Source organism: Argopecten irradians, chromosome 8, assembly GCF_041381155.1.
Source record: "Argopecten irradians isolate NY chromosome 8, Ai_NY, whole genome shotgun sequence".
Taxonomy (NCBI): domain Eukaryota; kingdom Metazoa; phylum Mollusca; class Bivalvia; order Pectinida; family Pectinidae; genus Argopecten; species Argopecten irradians.
The window spans coordinates 33,197,517-33,210,392 of NC_091141.1; the positions used below are offsets into that span (position 1 = coordinate 33,197,517).

At 35.8% G+C, this 12,876-nt stretch overlaps 1 protein-coding gene across 1 annotated transcript in view; it reads left to right on the forward strand.

The window, feature by feature from the left end:
• LOC138330146 (importin-7-like) overlaps nt 1-12,876 on the forward strand; it is a 34,371-nt gene that overhangs the window by 16,618 nt on the left and 4,877 nt on the right. Inside the window, 8 exon segments of the mRNA XM_069277556.1 lie at nt 1,849-2,108; nt 5,935-6,027; nt 6,911-7,131; nt 7,810-7,955; nt 9,471-9,542; nt 9,935-10,005; nt 11,244-11,382; nt 12,645-12,761. Coding sequence (XP_069133657.1) covers nt 1,849-2,108; nt 5,935-6,027; nt 6,911-7,131; nt 7,810-7,955; nt 9,471-9,542; nt 9,935-10,005; nt 11,244-11,382; nt 12,645-12,761 — 1,119 coding nt within the window.

Consider the following 12,876-nt stretch of genomic DNA (forward strand, 5'->3'; position numbering starts at 1 on the left):
TCAGATTTTGGTTTTCGTACACAGATAAGTCGCACTGGTGTATATGCCGCACTCCCGATTTTCAGGGGAAAAAGTAGCGGCTTATACTCCGGAAAATACGGTACAGGATTTATAATTCCTTATTTTGACCTATAGAGAATTCCAGAAATCTACAATATCAAAGTTTAATATTACAATACAGGATTTATAATTCCTTGTTCTGACCTATAGAGAATTCCAGAAATCTACAATATCAAAGTTTAATATTATAATACAGGATTTATAATTCCTTATTTTGACCTATAGATAATTCCAGAAATCTACAATATCAAAGTTTAATATTATAATACAGGATTTATAATTCCTTATTTTGACCTATAGAGAATTCCAGAAATCTACAATATCAAAGTTTAATATTACAATACAGGATTTATAATTCCTTGTTCTGACCTATAGATAATTCCAGAAATCTACAATATCAAAGTTTAATATTACAATACAGGATTTATAATTCCTTATTTTGACCTAAAGAGAATTCCAGAAATCTACAATATCAAAGTTAAATATTACAATACAGGATTTATAATTCCTTGTTCTGACCTATAGAAAATTCCAGAAATCTACAATATCAAAGTTTAATATTACAATACAGGATTTATAATTCCTTGTTCTGACCTATACAGAATACCTGAGATCTACAATTTTAAAGTTTAATATTGCAAAAGAGGATTTGTAATAAGGGGGGTTTCAAGATCTCAAAACAATGTGGGTAAAGTACAATTTACCGTCGATTAGTCCCACCATTCGGTAATTATGAAGTCATCATTTGACATGATTTTTGTGACGTCATAAACACGGAAGGTTGGACTAATCGACATTGGAGTCGACCAAGTATTTTGAATTTGAAGAATTTGATGTTGTCAAATGTCAAATAAAACATATATAGAGAAGGAGGTTCAGATATACCAAGTTTGAATTTTCTGTTGGATACTTAAGACCAGGTTCAATACCATTGTTATTCATACATTGAGCATAATAATTAGGGATTTTAAGATCTGATTGGCCGGATTCTTTTCTACACTTCAGGGCTGGGGAAATGTACTCGTCCGCTCGTCTAGACGAGTGGATTTGGCCTTCGGACGAGTGAATGTTGACATCACGCTTGTCCGTTGGACAAGTAAAAAATTCTGATACTGACTATGACTTAGACCTTTAATTTATCATTTCTCGCTAACTTTTTATAGAAAAAAAAACCTAGGGCATGACTCTCGTAACGATTTCTTAAAAAACGTCGAAGCAATCAAAAGCTTTCGCTTTCTGCATCATTCTTGGTAATCCCCAACTTTCGTTTTCAATACGCATGCGCGTGTAAAGCATTGTAACATGAATAAATCGAGGTCTCTTGATGTCATAATGAAGAGGCTAGAGATGTATCGAATAACAAGATGTCGCAGCGAAATCTTACAAGAAAAAAATGGAGTTAAAAATTAAATACCTACTACATTGGAAAGTAAGTTAAAATATCGACCTTTTAGATTCTAAAGAATTTTTTTTAACACTTCAATACAAAATTATTTTGGAATTGAATTTTTTGTTGGCCTTCTTGTAAAACCGTCTGTTAGTCATGTTACCCCGAATCGGCATCAATACAATTCTGACAATCATCTGGATACACCTCAAACAGCTGTAGTCACATATACTTATTTATCTGACAAAAATTGCGGCAAGTGAAAATGTCATTCGGACGAGTAGATTTTGATGAAGCACTTATCCGACGGACGAGTACATTTCAAAGTTTTTCCGCAGCCGTGCACTTTATCTCAATGCTGACCAGTTTCAACGAAATATGGTCTGACCTTAACTGTGGAGGAGTGTCAGTAAATGTGTGTATCATAGTTAAGCAACGCCGCACGTGGTCTGCTTTTTGATGTGTGACCACTTTGTTGGTTAGGCCCCTGGCCTTGACACAAGGGTACATCCAATATCCTAAAAGTGGTAAAGTGCTTGAATTTGCTTGTTTTCTGATTACAGATATGATGCCAGCACTACACAATTACATTACGGTGGACACTCCCGCCTTCCTGTCCAACCCGGAGAATCTACAGATTATATACAACATGTGCAAAGCTGTAAGTAGAGCAAGAAGCTGATACAGATGGTTTTTTTCAACTTGGTCTTACCTATGCATAAATTCAGAACTAGAGAGAGGAGGATTTAATCTCGATCAACAATACTTTTTCAAAGAGGCTGGACATCAGCGAAGTACTGAAGACTGCAGCTATTTGCATAACAGTTACCGTATTTTTGCGCGTATAGTGCACACTTTTTAGGTCATCTGACCCGAAGGGTCAGGATGACCTATAGTCATCATGTTTCGTCCGTCGTCGTCCGCCGTCCGCCGTGCGTTAACTTTTCACATTTTGAACTTCTTCTCAAGTTTGACCAGTGGGATTGAGCTGAAACTTACCTGAAATGATCCTGAGATGGTCCCGACAAAGTGTTGTTATTTTTCGGGTCGATCCGAAATCCAAGATGGCCGCCACAGCCGCCATCTTGAAAACACATTTTGAACTTCTTCTCAAGTTCTACCGGTGCGATTTGGCTGAAACTTGCATGAAATGATCCTGACATGATCCCGACAAAGTGTTGTTATTTTTCGGGTCGATCCGAAATCCAAGATGGCCGCCACAGGCGCCATCTTGAAAACACATTTTGAACTTCTTCTCAAGTTCTACCGGTGCGATTTGGCTGAAACTTGCATGAAATGATCCTGACATGGTCCCGACAAAGTGTTGTTATTTTTCGGGTCGATCCGAAATCCAAGATGGCCGCCACAGCCGCCATCTTGAAAACACATTTTAAACTTCTTCTCAAGTTCTACCGGTGCGATTTGGCTGAAACTTGCATGAAATGATCCTGACATGGTCCCGACAAAGTGTTGTTATTTTTCGGGTCGATCCGAAATCCAAGATGGCCGCCACAGGCGCCATCTTGAAAACACATTTTGAACTTCTTCTCAAGTTCTACCGGTGCGATTTGGCTGAAACTTGCATGAAATGATCCTGACATGGTCCCGACAAAGTGTTGTTATTTTTTCGGGTCGATCCGAAATCCAAGATGGCCGCCACAGCCGCCATCTTGAAAACACATTTTAAACTTCTTCTCAAGTTCTACCGGTGCGATTTGGCTGAAACTTGCATGAAATGATCCTGACATGGTCCCGACAAAGTGTTGTTATTATTCGGGTCGATCCGAAATCCAAGATGGCCGCCACAGGCGCCATCTTGAAAACACATTTTGAACTTTCTCAAGTTCTACTGGTGCGATTTGGCTGAAACTTGCATGAAATGATCCTGACATGGTCCCGACAAAGTGTTGTTTTTTTTCGGGTCGATCCGAAATCCAAGATGGCCGCCACAGCCGCCATCTTGAAAACACATTTTGAACTTCTTCTCAAGTTCTACCGGTGCGATTTGGCTGAAACTTGCATGAAATGATCCTGACATGGTCCCGACAAAGTGTTGTTATTTTTCGGGTCGATCCGAAATCCAAGATGGCCGCCACAGCCGCCATCTTGAAAACACATTTTGAAATTATTCTCAAGTTCAACTCGTGCGATTTGGCTGAAACTTGCATGAAATGATCCTGACATGGTCCCGACAAAGTGTTGTTATTTTTCGGGTCAATCCGAAATCCAAGATGACCGGCACATCTGCCATATTGAAAACACATTTTGAACTTCTTCTCAAGTTTTACTGGTTCGATTTGGCTGAAACTTGCATGAAATGATCCTGACATGGTCCCGACAAAGTGTTGTTATTTTTCGGGTCGATCCGAAATCCAAGATGGCCGCCACAGCCGCCATCTTGAAAACACATTTTGAACTTCTTCTCAAGTTCTGCCTATGTGATTTGGCTGAAACTTGCCTGAGATGATCCTGACATGGATCGACAAAGTATTGTTACATCTCTGGTTGATCCCAAATTGAAGAAGGCTACTATGACACTATATCTAATTAATTTCCTACATGTTAAGGCCCTTGGGCCTCTTGTTTGAAATAAAATTTGTTGAAGGAAATGGAAAATGATCCTGACATGGTCCTGACAAAGTGACACCATATGAAATTAATTTTACTATTGCCAAGGTAGTCAGATGACCGTTAAGGCCCTTTGGGCCTCTTGTTTTCATAAATTATCAAGTGAAAAGTTGGGGTGCGCACTATACGCAGGTACAAGGCATGGCCAGCTCCTGGGTCATGATCACCGACCGGCAGGTCCTAGATAAAGTGTACAGTAACATTTTGTCGTGATATGGTTATGATTTAATACTTGGATCTTTAAATCAATGATCAATGCATATATTCAATATAAAAGGAAAACATCATTTGAAATTTCTATCTTTAATTCCTTGAAAGTTCGTTTTGGAAGCACATGTGTTCATGACTGGACACATGTTACGATCGTGAAGCTTCAAGTAAGCTATCTCCAGATCTGAATGGCTAAATGAATATAGTCTGGAGCTTGAAACGATGTATAAGTGTGTAATTGATTCATCACATTAAACAGATTACCTTATAAATATGTTTCTCTAGCATGTGAAAAACTTTTGAACTTGCAAATGTTTACGGAAGCGAGTGTAATGGCCACATGCAGAGCCAGCAAATTAAATACGAAACTAAAACCTTCTTACATTAACACTGACCAATCGGCACTATAAATGATGGTATGACTGTAAAATTTACTCTTATTACTCTCTTTTGAAATGGTTCTGTAAGATCTCATCCTGATTTCAATACTAATTCAAATAATTGAGAATACGGAAGTGTGCAGTCAGTACTCAAATATGGCGGCCACTTGTGGTTGATTAGCCTACTCTGTCGGCTGTCCAGCTAATACCTTGGACAATGATTAAATCTTAATGTCTATCAGACACACAATAGACTTGATTGATACCACTTGGAATTACACAAGGTTTGATTAATTATTTGATTGGAAAAACATCGTTATTGAGATCCTCATTATAGTGTCATCGGCAATTCAGAAGATAACTAGGCCTGCCGTTGTGTAAACGTAGTGTCAATCATCGTGTCAAACTCCTCTCGCCAGATAACGTTAATGAACAGAAGGTTGTTATAAGCACTGATAAACAATAAGAACCGTTTGATTTTGTGATTCAAGAGTGATTGGAGGCAATGCAAAATGTTTTGAACAAAGATACAAAAACATTTTTTTTTTTTTTTTTGTAATTTTTTTTTTCCAAAATGAAAGTCAAAAAAGTACCTGCACACTATACGCGGATGCGCACTATACGCACAAAAATACGGTATTCAAATAATTTGGGTTATTTGCATAAAATTCTGCTGTCCTGATTTTTGTCCTTGTTTATTTTTGTATTTTAATTCTGTGTATTTGCATCAATTTTTACATGACCTCTGGTTATTCGAATAGGACATCTGAAATTTTTTTAAGATAAAATCGGGCATAACTGGTAATGATTTGCCTGTTATGGAGTTTAGTTTCTTAGGTATGTAGTTGAATTAAATATTTCATTCCTATGTTGGTGATCATTTAGTTCTGACCATAGCAACAAAATATCTGTATGCTTTTCTATTATGCCTTAGTCTGCAATAATCATTAAATCCCAAGAAATACTGTTCATAGCATTAAAAGAGGAGAGGGTTTAGGTGTTAAATTACTGTAAGTGTGGAAATTTAGACCACGGTGAAATTTCCACTAATTACGTGAATGTCGCTTTATCACAAAATCCCCCCCCTGCAAGTAATATTTTATGAGTATATGAACTGGGTAGCTTAAAGTTTGAAAGTATATATGTTTTGCGTAAAGAACACCATCATAACAGTTTTATGCTTGCAAATTGCGGAACTAAGCACTTGCGATAACGACAATATCCACTTTTACCATAGTATTGATTGATTGTGCAAATTGTTGTTTGTAGGTGATGTCTGCTGATATTGGAGAAGACGCCGAATGTCATGCAGCAAAACTCCTTGAAGTCATTTTACTGCAGTGCCCCAACCGAGTCGACCAGGTAAGGGACAGCATCTGGTGATAATCGACATGTAAAGATGTTCTATAGCTGACAAGCAGTACTTTTTCTCATATCAAAAACAGGAGCAGACGAATTAGTATTTTAGTGCAGATACAAAAGTTATTTACCTTACACCATTATCACCATTGGAAAGTTTGAGCTTCTTGTTATAATTCAAGGTAAAAATATCAGAAATGATTAATTGCGTCCCGAAAAAATTCCATAGCACTATGCCCGATATGGAATTAAGTACTCGTTGTGCATGCACCAAAAGCAAAATACATATTTTACATTATTTTTGTGCAAATTAGACACATACAGACACGGTTATACATCAGTTATTCTTCAAATGATGGGTATCGTTTATGCTCTGTCGACGGTGGAGCTTCTTTAAACATGCTGCATCACTGACAGGGCAAAATCATTAGTTAAAGATGCTCCACAGCCGACAGAGCATAAATGATATTCATTATTTGAACAATAATTTGTGTTTAATTGTGTATATATATGTCTAATTAACACAAAAAAAATAATGTAAAAATAATTTATTTTGCTTTTGGTGCATTCGCAATCAGTACTTTATTCCATATACCAGTATGATATAGTGCCACAGAATTTTTTTTGGGATGCAATTAATCATTTTTCATATTTTCAATATGAAGTAAAATTAGAAGCTCAAACTTTTCAATGGTGGTAATGGTGTAAAGTATTAAAGTAACTTTTGTAACTAAAGAAAAGTACTAAATTGTCTGCTACTATTTTTGGTAGTGAAAAAATACCATTTGTCAGCTGTGGAGCATCTTTAATATTTGGATAATAAATAGCATTTTTCTCAAATTTACACCAGAGAGTTTGTACATTGTTTGATCCTGCTTTGTTACAGGTACTGCCGTCATTTGTGGAATTAGCATTACAGCGATTGACGCGGGAAGTGTTGACATCAGAGTTACGGACAATGTGTTTACAGGTTGTGATAGCCGCGATGTACTATAACCAACCGCTGTTACTGGACACCCTCGGCAAATTACAGATACAAAATATCACTGGTTCTATAATGCAACAGTTCTTAAAACAATGGCTTCACGACGTCGACTGTTTCTTAGGGTGAGTCTACTTATATGTATGAGCTGATATAAAAAAATAAATATGACAGGCAGAGCGCTATCATCCGTGAAGTTTGTATTTGCTTGTTTACAAGTTTGGAGAAAAGTGTTACTGCAATTGATAGTTTCAAAGATATAGAGAAGAGAAAAAATGTAATAACGTTGGGGGAAAAAAAATTATCTTCAAAAGATGTAAAGGACTGTAATTTAATACTTAAAAAATATGGTAAAAAGGGGAAGAAATGAAAAATCATTTTGGACGTTTTCTGAAATTGCTTGACACTATGTATGGTAAAATAGTTAAGGGAATTAGATAAAGATGCAACTGTATTGTATATATTGGGTGATCAGGTGGTGTAGTGGTTAAGCCACTCGCCTTTCACCTAGCCGGCGGGGGTTCAATCCCCGGCATGGACGTGAAAAGGTTAGGGGTCACCTGCCCGATCACGTGGGCGTTCTCCGGGCACTACGGTTTCCTCCCACACTAAGATCCCACGCACGCTTACATCCCGGCCATCGAGAGTGATTTACATAAGTTATATAATTTGTTTCGTAATCGATGTGAAATAAAGAAGGTTTATATTTAACTTTATTGTATAGTTGCATAGTTTTCTCACATCAATGTGCATCAAATGTTTGAAGATTGGTTTATGATAAGATTTCTTAATGTTTTATTCAGACTTCACGACCGTAAGATCAGTGCACTGGGATTGTGTGCACTCGTCAGCATGGTATCCAACCGACCAAACGATGTCAGCCAAGTGGGCTCTCAGATCATTCCAGCTCTTCTTGTTCTGTTTCAAGGTTTAAAACGGGCCTACGCAAGTACGTAACTAATTTTTCTTATTTCGAAAAAAATCTTTTTATTTAAGGCTGTTAATATTTGATAAGGTAAATTGAAATTAAAGAAACAAATCAGAACGGAAATATTTCTACACAGGGTATACAATTCCACAAGCCCTACGTCCGGGGCTAGTGAATTTCAGGTCAGGGCTAGTGGCTTCACGATCATTACTAGCCCGTGGGCTAGTGAAAATCCCGTTAAAATCTATATTCACATTGAAATTTTAGTTATAAATCAGCAGTTAAGCCTTTATTACCGTTCAGAATTCTGCTAGCAGTTAATGTGTGTCAAACGATATTGATGCATACCACAGATGGTTCCCAAACGTAAATAACATTCTTCTTCTAGGTGCATCAAACGCTTCGTTATGTAATTGATGAAAGTTAAGCGCTTGAGTGACCCAGATGGCCATGTGTTTGCCGAGGTTGCTGACAGACAGGGAACGGGAAAATCTAGATTTCTTGACTTTAGATCAAAATCAATTATGAAGTGACAGATCTAGCATAATTATCATTTTAGTGTTATAAATTTGAGTATATGGGGGTAGGATTCAGATAGTACTACTGCTGTGAGATGGATAGCGGATCATTTTGAAGTAATTTAAATACACAGTAAAACGTTGTCATGTACACTTGTAGATACATAGGTATGCTTAGTTAACACAGCTGACACAAATAAACCCACTGAATGTTTTTCAAAATAACTTTAATAATGGTTTCATAATTATAGGTACAATATTTTTGCATATTTTTCATCTTATCTTTCGCATATTTTTATGATATATTGAAAACTTGTAAATGAAAATCAGCAGTGCTAATTAATAATCATTTACAAAATATTTTATAGTAAATTGTAAAATTGATTTTGTGTAGTTCTTGGAATAAATCTATATGAAATTTGCATCATTTTATTCAAATACGAATGTATCATGCAAATGTTACTAGGTAAAGTTTTTTTAAATTCTCAGAAATTAGGGAAAATAAGTAAGTGTTCAGTAAAATAGTAATTTTGATTAAAGATTTTTTACAGAATTTTCATGAACTGTACTATTTACGAAATTCATCATACCTATAAAATGAAAACAGCAGATAATAAATACTGATTGTTCACTTAACATTTTCCTGCTAAGCTTTTAATATCAAAGTTAAACTTTAATAGATATACTGATTATGTTTTCTTTCTACTGATAGTTTTAAAGGAAATATCTGAGTGAAATAAGAACCATAATTTCAAATCTGAAGTATTTAACACAGTTTGACATGTACTTGTTCTGTACAGGTTTGTAAAAAAATCCAGATGGAGTAAAATGCACATATAAAAACGAATGAAAAATAGGGCTAGTAGACTTCTGATCAGGGCTAGTGAAAAATTGATGCTACTAGCCCTTGGGCTAGTGCAAAATTTTCAGAATTGTACACCCCTGCTACATATATATATATAGATTTAAATCTGTGTTATATTGTTCTGAAGAATTAACCTGTTGGTGATTGTAACAGGTAAAGCTCAGGAAGAGAATGACGATTCTGACGACGAAGATGATGATGAAGAGGAGGAAGCTGATGGCAGTGGTAATATATGTATTAGGTTTATTCGACCTCAGAATAATATCACCTGAATATCATGTTAATTTCAAATGAAGAAATAATCTTTACGGAGTATATGATTGATCTTGGATCAACATTAAGGTGAATTTCGCCTGAAATTGATATGGAAAACTTTTCATATTAATTCAGGTCAATAGCGTAATTTATGGTGAAATTTCACATTGTATTGATCTTCCCAAAGGCAAAAACGTCTTTGATTTATCTAACGTAACAACTCCAAAATATATTTTATGGGTGGTTTATTTTAAATAGCTCATTTATCAAGATACTGTAAGTTTTGTTAATAATCAGTGTTTGTTGACATGACTTGTTTGTCTTAAGATTAAAATTACAAAATTATGTTATTTCACTTTCAGAAGAGCTTGCCAGTGATGAAGATGAGATAGATGAAGAAAGTGCTCAGTATATGGAAAAATTAGAGGTCGCCGTAAGTATTCATTTTTGACATAATTTAATCCATGTTTATACCCTCAAAATTAGGGCTGGATCAATACATTGATATACCGATATGTATCGGTTTTCAGCAGTGGATCAAATATTGATACGCAAACATGCTGTATATCGCTGTATTGTTTTAACAACTCACCATACTGTTTTCGTTTTAGAAATAGGAAATTCTAAACAAAATTTATTCTAAAACATTCAAGTAAGAGCATTTCAATCAATAGGAAGTGTTTAAGGCATCTGTGTCACCTAGATGGATTAGAAATGCCTTTTCATAACTAAGAATACGAATTGACAGAAATCAATTAACACAGATGATAAACTGAATCAAATGTTTGGTAGATTTTTTCCTGGTTATAGAATGTTTTATCAAAATTGTCTTTTATTGTCGCAATGTTCAAAACACAATGGTCAACTGAATGTGAAAAAGAGTTTCCATGTATCGTCAATAGGTATCGTGTATTGTTTCAGTGTATTGTCAATACGTATTGTATCGTTTTAGACCTTCCAATACCCAGCCCTACTCAAAATAATGTTTTGGGAAAGTGGCATCATAAAGTTTTAAACATGACTGTGCCTTCCTTTCAAAACTTGCCCTGTCCTGCTTTGAAACATGGAAATAGCTGTTTTGTTTTACGTATTTATATATTGTAGACATATATCGTTTTAAAACTAGGTAATACACCTGCATTGTGCTTGGCATAAAGGGTAGGAATTCTGGATTTGTCTTGTCAGTTTTAACTCATCCACCCCTGAAGACACATTTAAACTCATCTAAATCAAAGACTAGACCAGTCCATTATGAAATTTCAGGGGTGAATGAGTTAATGGGGCATATCCTTCAGTGAGACAGCACTATTAGGGAGTTTCCGCTATCACAAGGAGCCTAGAATTGTCACATACATATATAGTCTTTTTGTTAGTGATGAATATTGTTCAGCAGTTTTTGGGAAATGAAAAAACAGGCAAAATCTTTATGAATTTCATTACAATTTAAAGAAGCCTAAAATTCTGCCAGTTTCTATGGGGAACACTTTTTAGATTATGTTATGCTTTGAAATATAAAATAAAAAATTGTGTATGTCAATTTCTGATCTTCCATTGATCGATATAGTTCTTGGTTTGTTCTAGAAAAAAAAAGCACTCAAGATATGAGTAAATATGAACAAAATTAACCAATTTGATATGAAGAATATGATGAATAAGCTTCATTTTAACCAGGCCAACAAGGATGACGACAGCGATGCCGAATACACAGATGATGGAACAGAAGAAACGGCGCTAGAGAGTTACCAAACTCCTCTGGATGATGAAAATTCCACAGTTGATGAATACTTGGTGTTTAAAAATATACTGCAAAGTAAGTGATTCAGTGAATTCTTGTGTCTATCTAGCATTCAACCACAGGGACACGTATCCTCATTTTTATACCACCCCGAGTTAAGGTAGAGGGAGATATACTGGAATCGCGTTGTCTGCCTGTAGACACAACTTTGTCAGGTGAACTCCTCCTAAACTACTTCAATGACAGATTTTGATAAAATATGGTACACAGAATCCTGACATAAAGGAGAGTTGAGTAAACTCTATAGGGTTCTGCAATGTTCCTATTAATGGCATTATTACTGAATTTGTGCAGCAACGAATATTAGTCATCCATTCTGGCGACAGTTCTAGTGAAATTCTGAATTCTTCCCCCTAAAGACTGAGAGAAAAAAATGAGATTCGAACTGGCAACCCAAAAGTGGCTTGTGATAACATGTAAGAACATTTTAAGCACTCGTCCACAGTGGCCCCTACAGGGAAAAGAGAGACATCTAAATGTTCCATTATAATTGCAGCCAATTTTAACCTGCAAATCTTCAATTCTGTTTTCTAGTTTTGGTTGTTACAACGTTGATGTGATGAATATAACCATAATCCATTCCTTGAAGATATTCACTGTATCTGTGGCGACACAGCACCGTGTAGGGTCATGGGTCATTTGTTATGTCTCTGAGGTTTTCTCATTGGCTAGCTTTGATCACATGATTTTTGTCGTAGATGTAGTGACATCTAATGATAAGATTTTGGCTCTGATCAGCTTTGTTATCAACCAATTCTATTGTTTCCATACCAAAAGTCATTCAAAAGACAAGTGTGAAATCACTGCGAAAAGATTTCTGGTACAAGTTTAAAAAGTAGAACTAAAGAGGTCTCTATCAGGAAACTAAATGGTGGTGATCTAAATGTTCATCCACAAAAACAAAGTTGCACAATATTTCTTTAATTTGGGCCCTGTTTCACTAAAGTTCCTTAAATTTTAGGAATCCCTTAACTTAAAATTTCCCATAGGAAGCATTACAGATTTTAAGGAAGGCTCCTTAACTTAAGGGATTTTCCTTAAAATCTGTGATGCTTTCCTATGGAAAACTTTAAGTTAAGGGATTCGTTAAAGTTAATAAGGAATGCATGTGAATCTTGGCCCATCATTTGGCATAGGAAACGAAAAAATAAGGGATAAGGTCCTTCTTCAATTCCCATCGTAAATAAATGTATGTATGACATGGTTCATTTAATATAAATAATTAATATTCACTAAATGTATTTATATTTGATTCTGTTTTTTCTTGATCCTTTAAGCTATACAAACCACAGACCCGGAGTGGTACAATGTACTCACAGGCCAGCTGACAGAGGCTCAGAGTAAAGAGGTTGAGGACGTTTTTAAACTTGCTGACCAACGGCAAGCTGTAGCTGGTTAGTAGAACACTATACACTATTGAATTAACTCATTCACCCCTGAAATTTCATAATTGACTGGTCTAGTCTTTGATTTAGAAGAGTTTAAATGTGTCTGCAGGGGTGAACGTGT